At 34.7% G+C, this 26,749-nt stretch overlaps 1 protein-coding gene across 2 annotated transcripts in view; it reads left to right on the plus strand.

Moving 5' to 3' along the window:
• NALCN (sodium leak channel, non-selective) overlaps positions 1 to 26,749 on the plus strand; it is a 416,515-nt gene that overhangs the window by 219,046 nt on the left and 170,720 nt on the right. For both annotated transcript variants that reach the window (XM_037142536.2, XM_053670341.1), the window contains exon 14: positions 13,789 to 13,926. In XM_037142536.2, coding sequence (XP_036998431.2) covers positions 13,789 to 13,926 — 138 coding nt within the window. The remainder of the gene's footprint in view (positions 1 to 13,788; positions 13,927 to 26,749) is intronic.

Below are 26,749 nucleotides of genomic sequence, written 5' to 3' on the forward strand. Positions count from 1 at the left end.
GGTAACCGATGGTTTATTGTGCTGTTTCTCCATAGATCTGCCAGGATTTTCACCCATGAGTACAGGAGCTAGTATCCGCTCCATCTTATTCCGTCGCCATCTTCCCAGCATCCTCTATTTAGTTATTTTTCAAGTACAGTTTTTTGTCTATTTCTCCCATCCCAGCCCCCCCTGCCCCACCCATGCTTCCCACCTCCCTCCCATTTCCTCCCCCCCAGTCCTCATCCCTGTGTCTTTCATACTTGTTCCTCAAAATCCCTCCCCTTTTTTCCCCTTAAATTCCCTTCCCTCTCCCCTCTGGTCACTTCTTAACTAATCTGCTTTCCATTTGAAATCAAAAAGAAAAATCTTCTTTTTGAACATATTTATTCAAATAGTGAGAAAACAAGAACTTTGCTGTATAGACTTTGTGGGATTTTAATTATAGAAGATTCTTTAAAAATCCTCTGTTTATTTAACAATAGGATATACATCTGTGTTTTGGGGCATTTTATTTTTCTATATGTCACTAAATCTTTATTGTGCCAAAGTAAAGTGACAACTGTCATCTACAATTTTATAGCACATATTTGCCAATGAAACATCATTTACATTATGAAAATTTAATGTGACTGACATTGGCAATATTGCTAATTAAGAAATAGTGCATAAATACTTCCAAAAATTTGACAGTTTGTTCTCTGAAGAAAATTAATTCAGAAATCTGCTATTTGCATAAATCTACAGGTCTTATTTTCACAGCTGTTTGTTCTGTCAGTTAGATGGTTGCATTTCAATGTTATTTTAACATAGTTGGTAGGAATTATACCTTTTAACTAAAAACATCATGCTTGGCAAGAAAGACTGTTAGGGGGAAACTATTAAGTTCATTCAGTTCATCTTGATAGCTTCCTTAAAATTAATGTTTCTAATATAGGAACATAAATGTATCAGTATTTATTAAAATATTTTATTAAAATTTATTCTGTAACTTTAGACTCCCATGAAAATGAAAAGGTTATGTCCTTTTCATATGGAAAATGTTAATAAGTAGAGCTTATTTTAGCAAAGTATGAAAATACTGGAAATATCTTTTTCATTAATTAGTCAAGCATAGCGTAGTTTTAGATGTGTGCCCAGTACTGTGCTAGACAAAAAAAAAATTTAAATTATAAATATTGCTTAGATTTGGCATGTACACATTTGTTTTGGCAATTTAGATATTAAAAGAGATTCGCAGTTATTAGATCTCAAGATGTCTTACACCCATAAAGTCCAAAAGGACAGCAGGAATTTGAAGTCAGTAGACTCCATTCTAGAGACTTGGCAATACCATTTGCTACCTGCAGACCTAGGCTAATCATGTAAAGCTTCTGAACTTCAGTTTCTTATCTGTAATAGCAGCTACCGAGTTATTGCTAATTTTATTCTAAATAACTGACAATTAATTGCTTTGGGAATTATAAGGCATCATATAAATACCAGTCATGGTTCAGTGTCTCTTTTATCATTATTAACTTACCTTAATAAAATCCTAAGATACTGTACAAATCCATGATTTTGTCTACATTGTCATTTATGGTATTATATGTAAAAGTTAACCAAAGAATAGCTAACATTTAAAAAAGAAGAGACAATCAGAAGCACCTACACACACTTTTATAATTGGAAAAAGATTAATTAGTTTTTGCAAATGAGCTTCTGTCATTTGCAAAAAAGTTCATTTTGCAAATGACCTTTTACTCTTGAAATTATATTTAAGTGTAGACTCTACTTAAAGTAACTTGCTGCTAGAATAGGCATAATGTTTTGATGTTTACTTTGCTTCTAATTATGTTCAAACTCACTTTGACATTTAACACCAATTACATTAGTCTAGATTCAGTAAGACTTTTCCATAAATTTGACCAATAAACAGCTTTTCCCCTTCTCTCTTTCTACTCATTTAAATGGAATGCTTAGCAACAAGCATGTTTTAGGAAGTATGAAAGTAAATAATGTGGATTCATTTTTTTAAAAAGCAAAGAACTTTTTGGCATTTCTTGCCAAAATAAAAGGTGGTCATGCAATTAATTGAAACCACCCATTTCAACTTTTTTCCCAAACCATAAAGAATGAGTCACAAAATAATCATTTTACAGAAATCAATATTTTAAATAGTTCACTTATTAACTACAATGGTAATTGACTCAAAAGATCTCAAATTCCAAAGAGTTCACATACAGAGACATGCATATGTCACTGAAAACTTTTCCATTTAAAAGTCACTAATAACTAAACTCTCCAGAATAGAGCCTTACAACAAAATTCAGTCAGCGTTCCATTGAATTTTAAGATTGCAGTATATGTAATGACTTAAGACAGAACACAGCACATTATTTGTTTAGCTCCCTATTTTCAGTCCACTTGCTAACATCATAATTTTTGTTGTTTATTAAATAAATACTATGGCAAATTGGTAGCACCAAAAGATACTATAAATGTAATTTGTAGTATCTATTAGTAACAAAACATTCACTGTAGTGTTTTTCTATGATTTTCATAGGTAAGATATAGTCTGGGAAAATGGACTAGAAAATACATCATATAAAAACAAATTTTTTAAATTGGTTACCAGTAGCAATGAATAGATCACAGAATACCAGATACTTAGAACTAGAAGGTATATCAGGAATTGTTCAGTTCAAAGATGAAATAAAATGATATCAAAAACACTGTCACACTTTCAAAATCATCTATATAAAGGACATATTCTTAATATATAAATGGTTTATTCTACATATTTTTGTGCCTTATAAAAATAGAATCACACTGTATTTGACCTATAAAATTTTTCCATATAAAATATATAGGAATTCTGAAAAATTTAACTAGTATAATAGAATTTGTTGTGCTTGGGATAATTTCTTAGAGACAGATTTTTTAAGTATTAAAATATTATTTGTGTAGCACTTCAATGTTTACAAAGTATTGACATATACTTTATTTACTTCTATTCTCAAAACAGTCTTCAGAGAGTGTTGATATGATCACATACTTGAGAAGGATTGGTGTCAACTTCATCAAAGACTGGTGTTTACCCAGAGCTAATAAACCACTCAGTGATTTATTAACAAACTCAGCCTTGTGACTGCAGAAATGAAGGCTTTGTTCTTTACTTCTCTGCTGTATGACACACAAAGGGTCACAGTCCCTATTCTCACTCCATGAAACCTCTATCTTCAACTGTAGTCCTTTAGATGTTCCTTCTCTGAATGTCATCTCTTGAGTGAGGGCAGAGATGAGGTGGCCAAGTATGGAAAAGGTGAAGAAGTTTTGAAAGGTAAAGTACTTCTTGTGGCTGATAGAGCATTAACTAAATAAAATAAGAGGCTTGCCTGGAAGTGCTGTGAGGTTCCTTGGGAGGCTGTGGTGGAAAGGAACCCATTCCCCTGTGGTATAACTTTCTCCACAGTGAAGCAGGATGGGTAGGTACAGCCATGGAAAATTAGATTCACCGAGGAGTTGGCATTTTTTTCTGAGAGTTTGGCAAACAAGACAGAGAAATGGGGTTTAGAGAACTGAAAAGAGTGTAATTGAATTGATGGACCATGGAAATTCATCTAAGCCAGAGAAGGAGGAATTTCAAGTCAAGAAATAGGTATTGTTGCTGGCTTTAACATTACACTTCTTTGTTTTTACTCCAAACATTACACTTTGTGTTTTTACTTAAAATACACAGAATTTTTATTTTTATTTATAAACAACTTAGTTTGGCCACAGTAAATGGTGATTCTTAGAGCTTTTATTTATTGTTGTTCTTTAAAAACATTTAATGCTATTGTATTGGTTTTTAGCAACCCCTAATTCTTCATAAGACCTTGATCCTGTCAGTCATGATTTTGCCAAGCAATGCACTTTTGAGAAATTTAACTCCAACATTAGGTAGGTCCAATAATTTACTATATATATTAAAGTCATGTTAAATATTGAAAAGCTTTGAATACTTAAGAAAGTTTTAAATAAAGGTAACTATACAACAAAATATTAAGGAATTATAAGGCCAGTGAGTTTTTCAGAGGATAAAACTCATCCACACACTATTGCCATTTAAGTGTGGAAAAAGAAATAATATTGATCAGATAAATAATTAAAGCAATTAAACCCAAAACATTTGTCACTTTTTCACTCATTGAACACCATTAAGACGAGTCTTCTATTTTAGGGTTGATAGTGGTAAGACACAGCAGGGAAACACAGTAAAAAAGTTTGAGCTACTATATAAGCTATGAAGTAGGTTTCATCTTGAAGGCAAATCTTTTATAGAGGGAGAGTTCTTTTAAATAGCTAAAGATAAATAGATGCAAGTGGTATTGTAAAATAAAAGTTGTACATCATTGATATTTGTTATATTTTTCACCACATTTAATAACTTTAATGTATATATTTTAAAGTAAAAGAATAATGTTTAATGGGTATTTTAATACAAGCAATACAAAACATATTGAGTAAAAAGTAATTTATAAAAATATACCTTCACATTGACACCTGTACATGCATGTTCATAGAAGCATTATTCATAATAAGCAAAAAGAACCCAATTTTTATGAACTGATGAATAGCTAAAATGTGGGATATCCATAAAATAGAATATTATGTGGCAATAAATAATAATGAAGGACTGGTACATACTACAACATAAATGAACCCTGATCACATATTGTAAGCTTCCATTTATATAAAATGTCTAGAATAGACAAAGCCATAGAAACAGAAAGTATGCCATTGGTTGGCAAAAGCTGGAAGAGAGAGGAATAGGAAGTGACTGCTAATAGGCAAAAAAGGTTTTTCAGGAGATGATGAAAATGTTCTTAAGTTAGTGGTAATAGTTGTACAACACTGTGAATACACTAAAAACCATTTAATTATATATTTTAAAAGTTACATTTTATGATGTGTAAAATATATCTTGATAACGCTTTTACTTTGAAAAGTTGTATAAGAGTATTTATCCCCTTTCCTAGTCCTTAGTCTTTTCTATTTTATTGTTCCAAGTTTATTGTATAGGTTTTCAAGTACTTTTATACACATAAAAATATATCTAAATATGTAATTACAAGTAAAATTATACTACATGTTACACTCACTATATATTGACCAAAACTTAAGGTGTCTACAATCCTACTTTTAAAAATGTTTAATTGTTAAAAGGGGTTTTCGGTGACAGAATGGTGAAAAATTAACTAAGTGATATCTATTATTGTAAACAATACCTCTAATGACACACAAAGATATACCTAATCACATTAATACAAATAAAATGTCTTAGAGTACAAATGGTCTAGTTAAATAATAAAAATTGAAAATGGCTATCTAAAAATATATATATATTTAATTGTTTTTAACCTAAGTTGATATCCACATGTACTAAAAACTCAAACCTACATTATGTCATATTATCGGACATTTATAACATATTTTTTGTATATGTTATTTTTTAATTTATTTATGTTTTAAAATTTAAATTTATTTATTTTAATTGTTGTTCAACTACAGTTTTCTATACTTTACTCCCATCCAAGCCCACCCCCACAGTGCTCCCCACCTCCCTCCCATTTCCACCCCCTTTAGTTTTTGTCTATGTGTTCTTTATACTTGTTGCTGTAAACCCTTCTCCTTTTCCCCTGAAATTCCCTCCCCTCTCCCCTCTGATCACTGTCAGCCTGTTCTCTATTTCAGTGCATTTGGTTATATTTTGCTTGCTTGTTTGTTTTGTTGTTTAGATTCCTGTTAAAGGTGAGATCATATGGTATTTGTCTTTCACCACCTGGCCTATTTCACTCAGCATAATGCTTTCCAGTTCCATCCATGCTCTTGCAAAGGGTAGGAGATCCTTCTTTCTTTCTGCTGCATAGAATTCCATTGTAGAAATGTATCATAGTTTTTTGATCCATTCATTAAATAATGGGTACCTAGGTTGCTTCCAACACTTGACTATTGTAAATTGCGCTGCTATGAACATTGGGGTGCATAGGTTCTTTTGGATTGGTGTTTCAGGGTTCTTAGGATATAGTCCCAGCAATGGAATTGCTGGGTCAAAAGGCAGATCCATTTTTAGTTCTTTGAAAAATTCCATACTGTTTTCCATAGTGGTTGTGCCAGTCTGCAATAGCACCAACAGTGAACTAGGGTCCCCTTTCCTCCACAACCTCTCCTACATTTGATGTTTGTTGCTTTGTTTATGATAGCCATTCTGACCAGTGTAAAATAGTAATTCATTGTGGTTTTAATTTGCATCTCTCTGATAGCTAGCATTATTGAGCATTTTTTCATGTGTCTCTGGATCCTCTGTATGTCCTCCTTGGAGAAGTGTCTGTTCAGGTCTTTTGCCCGATTTTCAATTGGGTTGCTTGTCTTCTTAGAGTGGAGTCATGTAAGTTTTTTAATATATTTTGGAGATTAAACCCTTATGAGAGGTATCATTGGCAAATATGTTTTCCCATACAGTTGGTTGTCTTTTTATTTTAATACTGTTTTCTTTAGCCGCGCAGAAGCTTTTTATTTTGATGAGATCCAATTTGTTTATTCTTTCCTTTACATTTCTTGCTCTAGGGAACATAGTAAAAATGTTGCTTCATGAAATATCTGAGACTTTCCTGTCTGTGTTCTCCTCTAGGACTTTAATGGTGTCACAGTTTATATGTAAGTGTTTTATTCACCTTGAATTTATTTTGGTGTATGGTGTAAGTTGGTGCTCGAGTTTCATTTTTTTGCATGTAGCTGTCCAGTTCTCCCAACACCATTTGTTGAAGAGGCTATTTTTACTCCATTTTATGTTGGTGCCCAGTTTGTTGAATATTAATTGACTGTAGAGACTTGGGTTTATTTCTGGGCTCTATGTTTTATTCCATTGCTCCATGTGCCTGGTTTTATGCCAGTACCAAGCTGTTTTGATTACAGTGGCCTTGTAATACAGTTTGGTATCAGGTACTGTGATCCCTCCTACTTTGTTATTCTTTTTCAACAATGCAGGTGCTATTCAGAGTTGTTTATGGCTCCATATAAAGTTTCAAAGGGTTTGTTCTATATCTGTGAAATATTCCATTGGTATTTTGATAAGTATTGCATTGAATTTGTAAATTGCTTTGGGTAGTATGGACATTTTGATGAAGTTAATTCTTCCAATCCATGAAAACGGTATATGTTTACACTTGTTTGTGTCTTTGATTTCTTTCTTCAGTGTTGTATAGTTTTCTGCAATAGGTCTTTTACCTCTTTGGTTAGGTTTATTCCTAGGTATTTTATTTTTATTTTTGCTATATCAAATGGGATTTTTTTCTTCATTTCTGCTTCTGATGTTTCATTGTTGGTATACAAAAAGGCCTTTGATTTTTGGATATTGACTTTGTATCCTGCTGTTTTGCCAAATTCATTTATTAGGTTGCACAGTTTTTGGGTGGGGTCTATAGGATTTTCCATGTATGTTCTCATGTCATCTGCAAACAATGACAGTTTTGCTTCCTCCTTACCAATGTGGATGCCTTTTATTTCTTCTGCTTGTCTGATTGCTATGACTTGGACTTCCAATACTATGTTGAGTAGAAGTGGTGAAAGTGGACAACTTTGTCTCATTCCTGATCTTAGTGGGAGAGCTCTAAGTTTTTGCCCATTGAGTATGATGTTGGCTGTAGGTCTCTCATATATGCCCTTACTGTGTTGAGGAATGCTCCCTCTACTCCCACTTTACTGAGTGTTTTTATCGTAATTGGCTGCTGTACCTTATCAAATGCTTTTTCTCATCTATTGATATGAACATGTTTTTGTCTTTCATTTTGTTTATGTGATGTATTATGTTTATTGATTTGTGAATATTGAGCCATCCTTGCATCCTTGGGATGAATCCCACTCGGTTGTGATGTATGATCTTTTTAATATATGGCTGGATGTGGTTTGCCAGTATTTTGTTGAGGATTTTAGCACCTATGTTCATCAGCAATACTGGCCTGTAATTTTCTTTCTTCGTTGTGTCTTTATCTGGATATGGGATGAAGATGATGCTGGCTTCATGAAAAGAATTTAGAAGTCTTTTGTCTTCTTGGAATTTTTGGAATGTCTGTAAAGTATAGGTGTTAGCTCTTCCTTAAATATTTTGTAAAATTCTCCTGTGAAACTGCCCAGACCAGGGCTTTTGTGTGCCAGGAGCTTTTTCATTACTCCTTTCATTTTGTCAGCTGGTATTGGTCTGTTTGGGGTTTCTGCTTCTTCTTCACTGAGTTTTGGAAGATTATATTTTTCTAGAAATATGTCCATTTCACCTGGGTCTTCAAATTTCTTGGCATACTTCTTCACAGTAATTTCTTACAGTCCTTTGTATTTCGGTAGCATCAGTTGTAACCTGTTTTATTTCTGATTGTGTTTATTTGGGTCCTCTCTCTTTTTTTCTGGATGAGTCTGTTTAAAGACTTGTTGATTTTATTTGTCTTTTCCAAGAACCAGCTCCTGGATTTATTGATCATTAAAATTGTGCTTTTAATCTCTATTTCATTTAATTCTACTCTGATCTTGGTTATTTCCTTCCTTCTCCTAGCTCTAGGCTATCTGTGTTGGTATTCCTCCATTTCTTGTGGATGTGGGATTAGGTCGTTTATTTGAAATGTTTCTATCTTTTTTAGGTAGGCCTCTATTGCTATGCACTTCCCTCTCAGCACTGCCCTTGCTGTGTCCCATAAGTTTGGGGTTGACGTGAGTTAATTTTTATTTGTTTCCAGACACTTTTTGATTTCTTCCTTCATCTCATTCTTATCCCATTCATTGTTTAATACCATGCTATTCAGTCTCCATGAGTTTGAATGTTTTTGAGTTTTTTCCTTGAGGTTGGTTTCTGGTTTCAAGCCCTTGCAGTTGGAGAAAATGCTTGATATGATTTCAATTTTCTTGAATTTGTTGAGGCTTGTTTTGTGTCCTACCATGTGGTATATCTTTTAAAATGTTCCATAGCATTTGAAAAGAATTTGTATTTTACTTCTCTGGGATGAAAGGCTCTCTATACATATCAATTAAGTTCATTTGATTTAGGGCATTGTTCAATGCCACAATATCTGTTGACATTTTGTTTGGAAGATCTATTTTTCACAGTAGGGTGTTAAAAATCCCCTTCTATAATAGTGTTGTTGTCCATAGCTTTGTTGAAGTCCTCCAAGATTTTTCTCATGTATTTGAGTGTTCCTATGTTGGATGCATATATGTTTATAATGTTTGTGTCTTCTTGATGGATTCTTCCCTTGAGTCTTATGAAGTGTCCTTCTGGGTCTCTTTTCATGGCCCTTGTTTTGAAGTCTATTTTGTCTGCTAATGCTACCCCAGCCTTTTTTTTTTCCTGTCCATGTGCTTGGAATATTTATTTTCAGCCCTTTACTTTCAATCTGTGTAGGACTTTTGTTCTGAGGTAAGTCTCTTGTAGGCAGTTTATGTATGGGTTATGATTTCTTATCCATTCCACTATTCTATATCTTTTAATGGGGGCATTTAATTCATTTATGTAATAATCCATTATTGATAAGTACTTATTCATCGCCATTTTTCATACCTTTGTTCCTCTCTCTCTCTCTCTCTCTCTCTGTTTTTCTTCCCATTCTTAAAGCAGACCCTTTAGCATCTCTTGCACAGGTGGTTTTTAGGAGGTACATTCTTTGAGGCTTCTTTTGTCTGTGAAAATCCTTATTTCACCTCCCATTTTAATTGTGTGCTTTGCTGGTAGAGTAGTCCCATTTGCCAGCCCTTGTTTTTCATTACTTGGAATATTTCTTGCCATTCCCTCCTTGCTTTGAGTGTTTCCACTGAGAAGTCAGCTGCTATTCATTCTTATTGAGGCTCCCTTGTATGTTAGTTCCTGTTTTTCCCTTGCTGCCTTTAAGATTCTCTCTTTGTCTTGGAATTTTCCATTTTAATTATGATGTGTCTTGAAGTGGGCCTCTTTGTGTTCCCCTTGATTGGTACTCTCTGTGTTTCCTGGATTTGTGTGCCTTTTTCTCTCATCAAATTATGGAAATTTTCCATCATTACTTTTTCAAACAGACTTTCTATCTCTTGCTCTTCTTCTTCTCTTTCAGGTACCTGAATTATACAAATATTATTATATTTTATTTTGTTCTTCATTTCCCTTAATTCCTCTTCACTTTTTCTAAGTCACTTTTCTTTTTCTTTCTCTTTCTGGGTGTTTCTTTTTACCTCATCCTTCAGCTTTCTGATCCAATCTTACACTTTATGAAGCCTGCTTTCAATTCCTTCTTCTGTGTTCTTCAATTCAGATATTGAGGTTTAAACTGATTTAAACAGTGATTTATTGTTCAACATGTTAAACATAATTGTAACATAGGAGGTCTAACCCAAGGATCTTGACGGCTTGTTTGGATAAGTCAAAGAATCTACAGGGAGTACTGGATAGAGTAGACATAGCCTTTATTATTCACATTTCAGGGAACACTGTCATTGGCAAATTGTCCAAGGAAGACCATATCACCCTGAGTCTGAGACTTGTTTTAAGTGGTCCCAGACAAAGGGGTCATGTGCTTATGAGTGACTCTAAAATATATTACCTCAGTGTGTATGTGCAGAGGGAAAAGTCAAGAAGTCATCACATAGGACAAGAAGCCCTCCCAAAAAAAGATGAGGAGAGAATTGCAATCCATTTCCAAAGAAATACACAGGGGCCTCCTGCCAGCCTTTCATTGTGGGGGTTGGATGAGCCATGTCCAGCATGACCTCACAATAATAAAGTGAGGAAACTATAACCTACTGAATAAAAGTCCCGGCATATTTATTTAATCTTGCAATGTAGAAAATCTTTTTAAGCTAAATAAAATACATTAAATAAAAGGAATGGCAGATTAGACCACATATAAATTTAAAATTTATGTCTGCAAAAATTCTACGAATAATAGGACAAACTCCATTAAACATATGACAGGTATAAGGTTAGTCTTCTCAATTTATAAAGAGTTAGCAGAAGCTTATAAGGTGAGAGAAATCAGCAGGCTAGGAAAAGAGCATAACAAAGGGAAAAGTAGTTCAAAATAAAACAAATTCCTCTAGGATTTTGTTCATCATCTTCTCCACCATTTAAATCCTACTCATCTTCATCATGAAAGTCAATTGCTACCATTTTCTTAAACCTGTTTTTTACTTACCTAAGAGGAATACTGGTCCTTCTAAGTTGCTTCTGGGTAGCTCTACCATACATATTTCTTCTATACACATTTTTTTGCCCTTTTTTCTTTTCTTAGAGCTGGTCATGTTCATCTTTTTCTTCCATTCTTGTTTATAAATTTCTTAAGAAAACAAACTATGTCTTCCTCATTTTAATTTCCAACACATTAAACCTTCAGTAACTATTAATAACCCTGTTTGAATAAATAAACTAATCAGGCTTTTCAAAGAACACAGATCATGCAAATAATGTAAGTCTGTGTTTTTAACTCACAACCTCAAACAACCATTTGGATTTAAATTTCTGATAAAATCTCAGCAAAAGTGACAAGACACCCTTCCTCAGGACATAAATTAATTTTCAGCATATAATAAAAATATAAACTCCCTTTCATTGGTTTATTCATGTAAGCAGCTTTAGATACATGAATCATGCTATACATAAAGCTTTGCTTTCAAATATAATTCACAGTATGAACCTTGAAGTAGCTGAGCTGTGCAGAAATGAGATTTTTCTGAGACTTTGAAAACAGTAGACGATAGCCACAATGTTCTTGACTGCATTGCTTATCTCACAGATACAGGGTATAATCCCACAGCTCCACGTTCCAAAGCATTTACTGAATCCATAACAGTTGAGTGTTTATGAAATCTGATCTAGTGGATGAAAACAAATTAAATTGGATTGTGTCTAAGGCAGCTAAAAGGTATACCTGAATTTTTGATCTATTGGACTTAATCCAATAGATCTATTGGACAAAACTGAATCAATTGGACTTAATCATTAAAACTTTTCTGTTACTTTTGAAGAAAGAAATTCATGTGCACTAAAACTCCTTTTCTGCTGGTAGGTATTTTCACTCTTTCCCTATTGCAAATGAATCTTTAAGAACACACACTTTCACACTAGCAGTATCTCCATTGAAGGAAACACAGCAATCTGATATTTTCACCAGAATTATCTGTGGAACTTTTGTTCCTTGCCTTTGGAGGTAATAAATATTCAACAGAAAAAATACAGGGAAAAAATTTGTCCTTGATGATAAGTTTTGGCACACATATGATTTAAATGACATGCTGAAAATTTCCCTGAAGCATTTTTGTGATGAGTGAAAACTAATATTCTCATAGGCACCTGACAAGGAAAGTATTATTTTCTTGGTGATCCTGATTTCAAGTATCAATAGCAACCTAGTTAATACTTTTATAAACAAAACACTTCATAGGGTAATGAGATTGCAGGAAAAGTAACTCAAGAAGTGTTTTGCACATAGACAAAGGGTGAGTATAAGAATGTATCTCCTACTTCAAGATTCATTCATTTTTTTCTTTGTTCAAAAGGGTCTACTATATGTTAGGCATTGAACACCTAAAAAAGTTAACTATCTCTACTAAAGAAAACTATGGTGAAAGAGCTCACTGTGTGAGTAGGCCTGGGAAATAGTAGATTCAAGACTTCACTGAACACAGGAAGCAATACTTGGAAAAAGTACTTACTTTGGAGTCAAAACACCTAAGTAATACTTCTGTCAGTGACACAAATTAATAGAGTAACTTTGGGCTAATCACCTATATCATCCTTAAGCCTCATTTTTCTTATCTTTAAAAGTTAAGAGTCAGATTAGATTATCCTTAAGGTCCTTTTGGCTCTAGGATTCTAATCGATGTAACAGAGCTTTTACCTTGGAATCAGTTCATCTTTGTATCATACTGCACTTTATTTCTTGGAGACTCACTACCTAAGAATTCAATTTAAGTCTTCATTCTACTATGGCCTATAAAGACATTTTTAAAGAGCCAGTAGATTACAGTTGTCAACTTTCCCAGATGTCATCATAAGTTCTAATCAGGAAGCATTTATCATCTACTAATGTCTACAGGGTAGATGAATTAGACATGTAGTAGTAATCATTTAATTAATCAGAAAAACATGCAAGAATGGAACTAACCACAGATCTTGCAGAGAGTATGATTATGGTTTTACTGACTTTTGTTGGAATGCTCTGTATTTTTTATTCTTGTCTTCATCCATCATCTTGACTCTGGCTCTCAAAAAAAAATGAAAATGTATTTGTCTTTATTAAGTTGCTCAGCATAGCAGTATTATTTAGAAATATTTCTTTTTTAAAGAATCTCATGTTTTTAATATAACAAATAATTTGATAGATGAGTACTATAAAAGTAAAAAGTTATTCTCATATTCCTTTAGACAATTAGGTATAATTCATTGTAAAAACTAGTGCTTAACAGGCAAAAAAAAAAAAGCCCTGCAATAATCTGTTGAAAATGTTAAATACCTAGCTTACTTAGAGGAGAAAAAAGAAATGCAAATAAGCTAAGGTCCTAACTTTTTTTCTAATTTTTCTCAACAGTGTTTACCACTAACAAGGCCAATTTTAATTCAGGACAATTATTTCAGTTTTCCATACTGAGTAGTTAGCTAGGCTTTTATGATCTATAGCTTTTGGCCATTTCCCCTCTGTTGAATTAAAGCTGTTCTTCTCCTAAGTAATCAGATAAGGATCAATACTATTGAGATCAAAGTCTTCAAACATCATATACTAATTTTCAATTGTATGCAAGCCTAAAGCTGATGTGTAATATGTCGACTCTTTTCCTCTGTAGGCATTTATGTCCATGTTCCAGATTCTTACCCAGGAAGGATGGGTGGATGTAATGGACCAAACTCTAAATGCTGTGGGACACATGTGGGCACCTGTGGTTGCCATCTATTTCATTCTCTATCATCTTTTTGCCACTCTGGTGAGTTTAGCACTTCTTTCATTTATGTCTTAGAGTTTATAATGGGATGAGCATCAACAGGTTTTTGGCCTACTTTGACTCTCTGAATGAGCGCTAGAAAACCAATGCAGATTAGTCTGGTTGGATGAGGTCTCTTTTATATTTGATTTCTATGAATAAATGAACTTAAGAAATGGGATTTCAGATGTAAATAAGAAGTTGTCTCCTTAGGTATAAGTGTTTGCATGAAGGCAAACAAGACAAAATAGAAATTTCACATATACATATCAATTTAAATGTCTCTAATCATTCACACCCTAGATGATCTAAGAATGAAACCAGAACTACATTATTATTATTATTATTATTATTAATCTTGTAGAGACACTCTCTTCAACTTCATCTTCTTCACAGCTGTCATTAAGTTGAAGATAGACACTGAAGACCTCAGGGTACAGTCAGTTAAATATAAATCAGCTCAGTGTTTTTGTGCTATGTGTAATGGAAAGAAGGAGATAGGAAAAAATAAACACATAGCAGTAAGTATTTTAAAAGCACAATAAAAACTGAATACCAAATCCAAGAAAAAAAATTCTGTCACACAGAGTTGTCTCTTCAATGTATTTTTATTAAAAACAAAAATGTTATTAACAGGAAGCTAAACAACAAAACAAACAAGCAAGCAGAAAAAAAACAAAGACACTGAAATAGAGAACAAGGGGACAGTGACCAGAGGGGATAGGGAAGGGAATTTAAGGGGGAAAAGGGGAGGGATTTGGAGAAACAAATATGAAGGACACAGGGACGAGAACTAAGGGGGGTGGAAATGGGAGGGAGGTGGGGAGCACGGGGCAGGGGGGACTGGGATGGGAGAAATAGACAAAAACCTGTACTTGAAAAATAACTAAATAAAAAATATGAAAAAAAAATAAAATAAACAAAGACTGAATTCCAAAAAAATGTTATGAAATGTGGCCTGTGGCAGAGTAAGGGATATAACTTTCAGGTCTTTCTAATGTGAAATGTACATCTTTATGTAATAAATTCGTGCATGTTTAAGAAGCAAACTTAAGCTCTACTCTTATGTTAAAATCTCCAAGTTAGAGACCCAAAATGTTCCCATTTACTAGGAACATACGGTATTAAAACAACTGCTACTACTACTGAAAGGCAAAATATTTCACAATTTTATTACTAATATTTGGAATAACCAAGGTATGTAACATTGCCATTTTACAGATGATGAAACTGAGGCTTAGAGGAGTTAAACTAATGTGCCCAATGCCACAGAGTGTAAACGTTAGAGTCAGAACGTCCCTAGGGCTGCCTGTTCTCATATGATCTTGCTACTACTTATTGCTACTTCTCTAGATTTGGAAACTTACTATGGTCACTGAAAACATCTGCATCAGATCAGACCTCTTCCAAAGAGTTACTAAAATAAAGCAAATTGCATATGAACTCTAAAATCCCTTCTAATTTTAAATATCTATGAATCAAGCAAGTACTTGAAAAACTAGATATTATATTAGAGGTTGCATTTGCTATAAGTAAAGGTTTTCAAAACTCAGACATGTTCACAAAGTATATGGGAGATGCATTGTTATGTGGTTTAAAGTCTTGGGTTCAAACAGGAGAACCACAAAGAAATAATTTTGTCATTCTTTATATGGTAACTTTTAAAATATTCACAAAGGGAAGGAACATTGAGTAGTGGTAATGAAGGCCTGGCTTCCAGAAGCAAATCTGACTATGCTAGAGTTCACAGGACACTTGATCCTGAGGTCTTTGCATACTCCTTTCCAGGACCTTTAAGTCTGTATCTGTCATTCATTTATTCATCCATCATTTACTCACTCATTCATGAATTCAACTGATGTTCATTAAGCACCTACTATCTGTATACATTCCTTTAAACAGATATGAAATAGCTTAGAGAGTATTGATCATTAGTTAAGTGCAGGATAGATATGATTGAAATAATGGATGTATGGGAATGATCTATGTAATTGTTTTTCTATTAAAACAATATACTTGTTTGCTAACCTCACTGTAGATTTTTTACATGCAGATATAGATTTGATCCTTAAGTCAGAGACTCACACATTATAAAAGCAGAAAGAAAAACTATCTAGCCAGAAAACTATTTAGCAAAGCAAATGTTTTTCAAGTGAACTACAGGAATTGCTAATATAACAGAATACTATATTAAATCTGGTACACAGGCTTCTTGCGTAGTCTAAATTTTCCTTATTGGGTCAAAAATGTGGCAATGATTATGGAACAGTAGAGCACTTCCAAGGATTTCTGAGATTCACCTGAGCCTTTAGGAATCCACTGAACACAGCTTGCAAACTCATTTCTAACTCCATTTCTTCATTCCACTGATTTAACTTTCTGTTCAAAATACTTATTATGACTTTATTGTTATTTTCAAAATTTTTAGTTAAAACAAAAAAGGTAATTTTTGTTCTTTTACTCATAATATTTTTCAAATCCGTAAAGCAATTGAGAATTGAAAAGTCAATGAAGGAGGTCTAGTAAATATGGTAGAGTACAAGAATATGGAGTTGGAGTTCAAAATTTAGATACAGGTTCTGTTTGACACTATGTGTGTAACTTGGAAGAATCAAACTTTCCTGCTTTCTGTCATCTTATATCTGAAATAATAATGCCCCACATCTAGTGCCCAACTTTGCCATTGCCAAGTAACTCGAGTTTGTATTTTAAGGGAGATTTTAGCCATGAAACAAGCAGATGATCATAGCAAGCAGATAGCTTATTAGCTATCACTAACACTGAGTTCCTTTAAGTAAGTTCCTTTAAGTAAGGTGTATGCATTTAAGTTGTATGTGAATATATGCTAAAATGTTTTTATGTTACTTTACATGTTTTTAATTTATAGATATAAAGTATTGTTAATCAGTTCAAAATATTATTTATGATTCTTCCTGGAACAAGTTTCTCTCTCCCTTCCTCTTTTTTCACCACACAATGGAGATAATTACTGTCTCCATGCATACCGAATAAATTTGGTATGAATCTGTCTTCCAGTTTTAAATCATATTTCACTAAATTTAACATACTATCAACTATAAGAAGACTCTTATTCTGTGTAAAATTAACAAAAAACAACTAAACTAAAAATGAAGATAAGTTATATCCAATTTCAGAGCTTTTAAAATGAAAATAAATATGCATGTTAAAATCAGTGAAATACAGTAGTTTCTCATATATGTGTATATATATATCCATTTAAAATATTTAGGGTTTTTAATTTAAGGTTATTATCTAGAAACATTTTATATCACTCATTTTTAACATTAACATTGACTTTCAGTTCGAGAAGCACTGCTGCAGTGCACTGATGACCACCTCTGGTGGAGATGACTTGTGAGCACAGTTCTCTGCCATAATAACCATACACCATTCTGGGACCACGTTAATTTGATCATATGTTTCCCTCTTTGCAAATCATTAGGAGCAGCAATTTTCAGAATAAGTAGTATCAAGCTCTACATAATTTTAAGTTTTTCACTAAATATTGTTTTTGAAATCATTTTATCTTAATATACATAAAACTCACTTGGTATGTATAGTCATGAATAATGAAATATGACTGAATATGCCATGTTTGTTTATCAGTTTGCAGTGAATATTTAGGTTGTTTTATAATGTTGTATATAATGTTTTATAATACATTTGTACTTTGTGTCCACTGGTATGAAAGTTTCTCTAGTATAGCCCTGGCTGGTGTGGCTCAGTGGATTGGGTGCTGGTCTATAACCCAAAGGTTCCTGGTTCAATTCCCAGTCAGGACACATACCTGAGTTGTGGGGCCAGGACCCTGGTGTGGGGAGCATAAGAGGTAACCATGCATTGATGTTTCTTTCCCTATCTTTCTCTTCCCTTCCCCCTGTCTAAAAAAGGAACAAATAAAATCTTTTATTTAAAAAAAGAAAGTTATTCTAGTATATATGCCAGAAAGTAGAATACTGAATACTGCCCAAATGAAACACAGATCTGCAAGCATGTACCAAATCTGATCCATAGGCTTCATCTATACAGCCTGTGAACTAAGACTGGTTTGTGCATTTTCAAATGGTTGACTACTTGTATAATATCATAACTATTGTCTCTTGGCCCTCAAAGCCTAAAATACTTACTCTCTATACCTTTCAATTGAGGAAGTCTGCTCTGTAAGCAAGGTGCACTAACTTACCTTCTCAAGTGTAATGATTGAGACTATCTGTGTGCTCTCGTTCTCACTTATAATTGATATTGTTAGACTTTTAATATTTTGACAACCTAGTGAATTGAATGGTGGGGTTACTTTTTCTTAACTTGCATATTTGCATTTCCATAATTATCAGGAACAGAGCACTTCTTCATGTATTGATTGGCCATTTTCTCTGTGACTGCCCCAAAAATATGCTCTATATATTTATAAAAATATGCTCTTTTTCTAAAATTTGTTTTGTCTTTTTTAAAATTCATTTGTTGGGGTACATATTTTCTGGATATTAATGCTTTGACTACTGTATAAAAGTCCCTTCTTAGGCAGTATTTTGTTATTCCAATTTGTGATATATTTTGACATTATATTTTTTAAAGACTTGTACATATTTAATAGACAAACAAATAAAGATTGCACTGGCTGGTGTAGCTCAGTGGATTGAGTGCAGGCTGTGAACCAAAGGGTCACCAGTTCAATTCCCAGCTGTGGGTTGTGGGCTAGGACCCTAGGAGGGGGTGTGCAAGAGGCAACCACGTGTTGCTGTTTCTCTTCCTCTCTCCTTCCTTTCCCTGTCTCTAAAAATAAATAAAATCTTTTTTAAAAAGGAAAGATAGACACCACACACACTCTTCAACGGATTTTTACCTATAAACAATATCTATGGGAATGAAGTAGGACATTTTCTGCCTCCCTGCTAAAATAGAAAAAGGATAAGATTTAGCTTGAACATTTCAGGTGTCTTTCTTTTTTTTTTCTTTTCTAGTACCCCCCCACCACAGCCATCCCCATCTCCCTACCCTGATTCCATCCCCCTCTTGCTTTTGTCCATAGTTCCTTTATAGTTGTTTCTATAAACCCTTCACCCTTTCCCCCCAATTATCCCCTCCCATTTCCCCTCTGACTACTGTCATTTTGTTCTTAATATCAATGTCTCTGGTTATATTTTGCTTGCTGGTTTGTTTTGTTGATTAGGTTCCACTTAAAGGTGAGATCATATGGTATTTTTCTTTCACCACCTGGGTAATTGCACTTAGCATAATGCTCTCCAGTTCCATCCATGCTGTTGCAAAGGGTAGGAGCTCCTACTTTCTGCTATGTATGATTCCATTCTGTAAATGTACCAGTTTTTTGATCCATTCATTTGCTTATGGGCACTTAGGTAGCTTCCAGCACTTGGCTATTGTAAATTATACTGCTATGAACACTGGGGTGCATAGGTTCTTTTGTATTTGGGTTTCAGAGTTCTTAGGGTATAATCCCAGCAGTGAAATTTCCATATCAAAAGGCAGGTCTATTTTCAGTTTTCTGAGGAAATTCCTGACTGTTTTCCATAGTGGCTACACCAGTCTGCATTCCCAACAAGAGCGCACTAGGGTTTCCTTTTCTCCACAACCTCTCCAACACTTATTGTTTGTTGATTTGCTTATGATGGTCATTCTGACAGGTGTGAAGTGGTATCTCCTTGTAGTTTTAATTTGCATCTCTCTGTTGGCTAATGATACTGAGCATATTTTCATATGTCTCTGGGCCCTCTGTATGTTCTCCTTGGAGAAGTGTCTATTAAAGTCTTTTGCTCATATTTTAACTGGGTTTTTTGTCTTCCTGGAGTGCCTTGGCCACTATCTCAAGAGGAGAGTGCCCCAATTCTTGCTTTGATAGGCTTTTATTGCATTTCTGGGCACATTACAAGATGGTCCTCATTTACTATGCACAGATTCACTTTAGGTGGTCATCTTTTACAGAAAACAAAGAAGAGGATGCCACTAATCACATCACAGAAGAAGAATATTTGCAAACACAAAGGGAAAGGTGGTTAAACTGGTTATACTTGCCCTTGAAAGGTTTAGCATGCATTTTAGGAAGTTACCTTAAAGATATACAGTAAATGTTTTCTGCCTCAATTTAGGATGAGGGAGTTTTAGCAAAAAGCAAGTCTCAAAGCAGTCTAGGTACAATGTAGGCCTCATTGCCCACTGGAGAACCTATCAGTGGGTGTGGGTCCTGTGTATGGGACCTACCTTTCCACTGGCCTTTCGAATGGGACCTGAGCCCTTGCCACACAGAATGGTCTTCTATGTAGATACTTTATTTTTTCTTGTTGTTATATCAAATGGGATTTTTTTCCTGTTTTCTGTTTCTGATGTTTCATTGTTGATATACAAAAAGGCCTTTGATTTCTAAATACTGACTTTGTATTTTGGTGAAATCCTGCTGTTTTGCCAAATTAATTTTTTAGGTCCAGTACTTTTTTGGTGGAGTCTATAGGATTTTCCATGTATGTTCTCATGTAATCTGCAAACAATGACAGTTTTGCTTCCTCCTTACCAATGTGGATGCCTTTTATTTCTTCTGCTTGTCTGATTGCTATGACTTGGACTTCCAATACTATGTTGAGTAGAAGTGGTGAAAGTGGACAACTTTGTCTCATTCCTGACCTTAGTGGGAGAGCTCTAAGTTTTTGCCCATTGAGTATGATGTTGGCTGTAGGTCTCTCATATATGCCCTTACTGTGTTGAGGAATGCTCCCTCTACTCCCACTTTACTGAGTGTTTTTATCGTAATTGGCTGCTGTACCTTATCAAATGCTTTTTCTCATCTATTGATATGAACATGTTTTTGTCTTTCATTTTGTTTATGTGATGTATTATGTTTATTGATTTGTGAATATTGAGCCATCCTTGCATCCTTGGGATGAATCCCACTTGGTTGTGATGTATGATCTTTTTAATGTATGGCTGGATGTGGTTTGCCAGTATTTTGTTGAGGATTTTAGCACCTATGTTCATCAGCAATACTGGCCTGTAATTTTCTTTCTTCGTTGTGTCTTTATCTGGATATGGGATGAAGATGATGCTGGCTTCATGAAAAGAATTTAGAAGTCTTTTGTCTTCTTGGAATTTTTGGAATGTCTGTAAAGTATAGGTGTTAGCTCTTCCTTAAATATTTTGTAAAATTCTCCTGTGAAACTGCCCAGACCAGGGCTTTTGTGTGCCAGGAGCTTTTTCATTACTCCTTTCATTTTGTCAGCTGGTATTGGTCTGTTTGGGGTTTCTGCTTCTTCTTCACTGAGTTTTGGAAGATTATATTTTTCTAGAAATATGTCCATTTCACCTGGGTTTTCAAATTTCTTGGCATACTTCTTCACAGTAATTTCTTACAATCCTTTGTATTTCGGTAGCATCAGTTGTAACCTGTTTTATTTCTGATTGTGTTTATTTGGGTCCTCTCTCTTTTTTTCTGGATGAGTCTGCTTAAAGACTTGTTGATTTTATTTGTCTTTTCCAAGAACCGGCTCCTGGATTTATTGATCATTAAAATTGTGCTTTTAATCTCTATTTCATTTAATTCTACTCTGATCTTGGTTATTTCCTTCCTTCTCCTAGCTCTAGGCTATCTGTGTTGGTATTCCTCCATTTCTTGTGGATGTGGGATTAGGTCGTTTATTTGAAATGTTTCTATCTTTTTTTAGGTAGGCCTCTATTGCTATGCACTTCCCTCTCAGCACTGCCCTTGCTGTGTCCCATAAGTTTGGGGTTGACGTGAGTTAATTTTCATTTGTTTCCAGACACTTTTTGATTTCTTCCTTCATCTCATTCTTATCCCATTCATTGTTTAATACCATGCTTTTCAGTCTCCATGAGTTTGAATGTTTTTGAGTTTTTTCTTTGAGGTTGGTTTCTGGTTTCAAGCCCTTGCAGTTGGAGAAAATGCTTGATATGATTTCAATTTTCTTGAATTTGTTGAGGCTTGTTTTGTGTCCTACCATGTGGTATATCTTTTAAAATGTTCCATAGCATTTGAAAAGAATTTGTATTTTACTTCTCTGGGATGAAAGGCTCTCTATATATATCAATTAAGTTCATTTGATTTAGGGCATTGTTCAATGCCACAATATCTTTGTTGACGTTTTGTTTGGAAGATCTATTTTTCACAGTAGGGTGTTAAAAATCCCCTTCTATAATAGTGTTGTTGTCCATAGCTTTGTTGAAGTCCTCCAAGATTTTTCTCATGTATTTGAGTGTTCCTATGTTGGATGCATATATGTTTATAATGTTTGTGTCTTCTTGATGGATTCTTCCCTTGAGTCTTATGAAGTGTCCTTCTGGGTCTCTTTTCATGGCCCTTGTTTTGAAGTCTATTTTGTCTGCTAATGCTACCCCAGTCTTTTTTTTTTTCCTGTCCATGTGCTTGGAATATTTATTTTCAGCCCTTTACTTTCAATCTGTGTAGGACTTTTGTTCTGAGGTAAGTCTCTTGTAGGCAGTTTATGTATGGGTCATGATTTCTTATCCATTTGGCTATTCTATGTATTTGGGGGGGTAATTTATTTTAATTGTTGTTGTATTTCTTTTGATTGGATCATTTGATCCATTGACATTTCAGGTTTTGTTTATAGGTATTTGTTCATTTCTCCCTCTTTGTTCCTGTGTTACTCTCTCTTTCACTCTTTCCTTTCTCTGCTTATAGTAGTCCCTTTAGTAAATCTTATAGTGCTGGTTTGGTGGAAATAGATTCTTTTAGCCTTCTTTTGTCTGGGAAAATTTGTATTTCACCTTCCATTTAATTTAGAGCCTTGCTAGGTAGAGTAATCTTGGTTGCACACCTTGTTTTTCACTACTTGGAATATCTCTTACCATTTTCTCCTGGATGGAGTGTTTCTGTTGAGAAATCAGCTGCTATCGTTAATGAAGTCCCTTTGTACACTACTTCTTATTTCTCTCTTGCTTCCTTTAAGATTCTCTCTTTATTTTTAGTACTTGGCATTTTAAATCTGATATATTTTGTAGTGGACTCTTTGGATTTGTCTTCATTGGGACTCTATGTGCTTCCTAACATTGCATGTTTTTTCCTCTCTCCAGTTTTAGAAAGTTTTCTGTCATTATTTTTTCAAACAGGTTTTCTGTCCCTTGTTCTTTTTCTTCTCCTTTTGGTATTCCCATGATTTGAATGGTGTTGCATTTCACATTATCTTGGCGTTCCCTTAAGCTGTCTTTGTATTTTGGGGGGTCTTTTTTCATGCAGCTGCTCTGCCTGGGCATTTCTCTCCAGCTCACTAATTAGTCCTCTGCTTCATCCAGCCTACTTATAGTTATTTCTAGTGTACTTTTTATTTCTGAAATTTTATTGTTCTTTTTTTTCTGGTTTTTGTTTATAGTTTCTATTTTCTTTTCATGCTGATGTAGTTCTCACTCAGTTCCTTGTAGTTGTCTGTGAGTTTTTTGAGCATCTTTATAAGCATTGTTTTGAATTCTATATGTGATAGTTTGGTTATCTTTTTGTTTAGCTTTTTTAGTAGGGAGTCTTCCATTCCTTTTGATGGCATGTTCTTTTTTCCCCATTTTCTATGATGCTTTTTGTTTGTTTCTGCACTTTATGATATTTTACTTCACTAGCTGTCTTTGTTGGGTAAACTTCTATGTTAGGAATGCTGTGAGGTACAAGGGTGAGGTCTCTTTGATCTCTTTGTGTGCAAGCTCTAGGTTTGCCCTTCCTTCTGTTTATGCAGGCTCTCTTATTGTACTTGGTTTTTTACCTTTTGGTTGTTACTTTGTTGGTGGATTTTCTCCTCCAGTGGGTGTACTAATGTTCACAGCTCCCACATAATCTTGTATGTGATCAGTGGCAGGGGGTAGGCAAAGTGGATTAAAAGAGAAGGAAAGTGTTCTGTGGAATTTAAAGTACCAACAAGTAGAGAAGAGATAGGAGATCCTTTGGATAAGTATAGCATTACCCATGCTATCTCACCCAACTAGCCACATTTTATAAAAGGTGAAAAAGATAAGACTTCTGTTTGAGGACTGTGAGCTGAATCCAGAAAACAGAGTTCTCATTCAAGGTTAGATGATAAGATACACAGAGTAATGATAGAAAGTAGGCATAGAGAAAGAGAGAATAGAGTTAACCACAACAATAATAAAGCTCAGAAATAAAGTGACGGGCTAAGATCAGGGAGGGGTGCTGCATAGTATGTACAATTTTACAGAAAAACAATTATTTACAGTAGTACTGGAACAACAATAATATGACAAGAAATATATGATTTGGATAACAAAAATAGAAAGTACATGATCAAGAGAAGTGTATTATTGGAACACGAATGAAGTGAAAGAAGGAAAATTAAAATACGATGAGATAGAATTAAAAAAAAAGTCAGTGCAATTAAACAGAGAAATAAAATGATGAAAACTAAACAGAAAGAAGAGAAATAAAAATAGTAATAAAAAACTAAAAATAATGAAATAATAATAATAATAATAAACAATAAAATGCCAGTTCTATGGGATAGCAAAATTATTTTGTCTCAGTTTCTCAGTTGTTGGGGTTAGCCTTGTGCTTCCTCCTTGGATCTGTCTCTGGACCTTTCACAACTCCAGGTCTTACTGTCTTCCTTGGGGGAAAGAAAGAAACAAACAACAAAAAAGGAAAGGAAAGCAAAAAATAAGCCTCCTTCTGACTTTAAACCCACTGAGTGAGTTCTGCTGGTCTTCCTGGATGCCACAGGAGGAGGGGAGCTGGGGTTAGCTTTTCTTTCTTCCTATAGTTTTGCCAGGATGAGTGCCAGGTCTGGGCTGCAATAGTCACACGTGCTCAGCCTCCAGTCCAGGTCCTCCAAGAGCTGCCGGGACCCTGCTGTCCATCTGTGCCAGGCCTGCGCCTTTAATCCCCAAGTTGTGTGATGTCCATGTGGTGCACCTTCTCCTTGCTCTTTGCAAGCCCACCATTGCCAGAGCCCACCACCAACCAAGTGGCTCCACTGAGCCTCAGGACAACCAGTGTGAATCAGCTCAGGGCTGGGCCAGAGTCCAGTGAAGGCAAAAGGCTCAAACCAGCCTTAGGATGAGCTGTGGGAATCAGCTGCCTGGCAAGCTGTGTGAGCCTATTGCTATTCATGAGTTCCTTACAAATCGACTGCGAGCTTTTTTTTTTTTTTTTTTTAAGTAAAGGCCTCTTGTTTAAGCCTGTAGTTCTTAACAAGCACCTAGCTTTTCACACAGCCCAACTTTCTAACTAGACAGGAGACTATCCAGATCAGGTCTGATGTGGCCCAACTCTTCTCCCTTCTCCAGGTATTGCCTGGCACCCCAGTTTCTCTGGTAACAACCTACCCAGCATCCACAGTCCCCATGGGTATATACCACCTCTGTGTATCTCTCACTTAGTCTCTATTCCCCCCAACTACTTCAAGCATCCAGGTCCCTCCTATTGCCAGGCTGCCCTCCCTGCTCTGGTAGGGGAAGGACCTGGTGATTTAACTCTCCTCCAAGTATCCTGCAGAAGACACCTGGTGGGGGAGGGGGGAGGAGGCAAAGCAGCCTAGGTCCCTACGCAGATCCCAGGGACCTTAGCATTGCAACACAATCTCCTCACCGTCTGTTTATCAGTGTCCTCTATAATTTTTGGCCTCCATACTTCATATCAGCTGGGATTCCATTTGCTGTTCACTCTGTTCCTCAAAAGATTGACTAGGTGTTCCAGCTGGGCACAGTGAGAGCCGGGCTCTGCTCCCACCTACCTCACTGCTGTCTTCTTGAGCAGGTCTGACATTATATTTCGACGTGGTCAAACTATTAATTTTTCACTTATGGTCAATATTTATTTTGGGTTCATGCTTAAGATATTTCTTCTCACCCCGAGGTAATAAAAATATTCCCTTCTATCTTATAATTGTTTTAAATATATGCCTTTTACCTTTAGACCTTTAATGCATCTCAACTTACTGTTTATATCTAGTTTAATTTAGGTGAGATACACTGTTTAAATAAAACTCAAATGGACTTTTCTCAAACACATTATGTTAGATTTTTTGTTTTGACATATTTAGTTGTCTCTGATTATGAACTTAAAGCAAAAAAGTTGGCTATACAAATATTTAAATTTACAAATGACTTTTTAAATGAAAACTAATTAACTCAGTTAAAGAGATCACTCTATAACTAAACTAAAACTAAGAATGTCAGCTAGTCAAAATATCTAGGGACTCAAGATACTTCCCCAGTTCACTGAGATTTTGTTTAAAGTATGACCAGCAATTATTTTTCTTTTCTTGGTTATTCTCAGACTGATCATCATTAAGGCTCTATTAAGTTAGCTCAGCTTGATTTAGCAGTTTTACTAAATCTCAACTAATATGTGTAAGTAGTAACTTACATTCTAACTGAAGTGGGGAAGAGCTTAATACCTGTCCTTTTTGGGCCTATAGCTAGTACAGAAACAGGACTAGTAAATACAAACAAAACAATAAAACCTATGACTCAAGGCCTAAAGATACAAGTGATAAAACAACTGTGAGTACATGTCGTTGCTAGGCAATCAATGACTACAGAACAAACATTAGCTTCCCAGTCATTCCAGCTCTACCTGATCTGAAATAGAGTTTAAAATATTAGCAGTAAAGCAATCAGACTTTGTTTTTAGACATGTAAATATGTGCATGAACATGATAAACCTGTGATTTTATATATATACACACATATATATATCACTCTCTTAATAACTGAATATTTAATAAGTTGAAAATCTCCGTTCCATAAGCCTGTCTTCAGCCTTGAACTTACCTTAAAATGAGAATTTTTGTTAAATTGTATGTTTCAGCAAAATACTACAAAG

Source organism: Artibeus jamaicensis, unplaced genomic scaffold (assembly GCF_021234435.1).
Source record: "Artibeus jamaicensis isolate MK-2021 breed Jamaican fruit bat unplaced genomic scaffold, CSHL_Jam_final contig_559, whole genome shotgun sequence".
Classification (NCBI taxonomy): domain Eukaryota; kingdom Metazoa; phylum Chordata; class Mammalia; order Chiroptera; family Phyllostomidae; genus Artibeus; species Artibeus jamaicensis.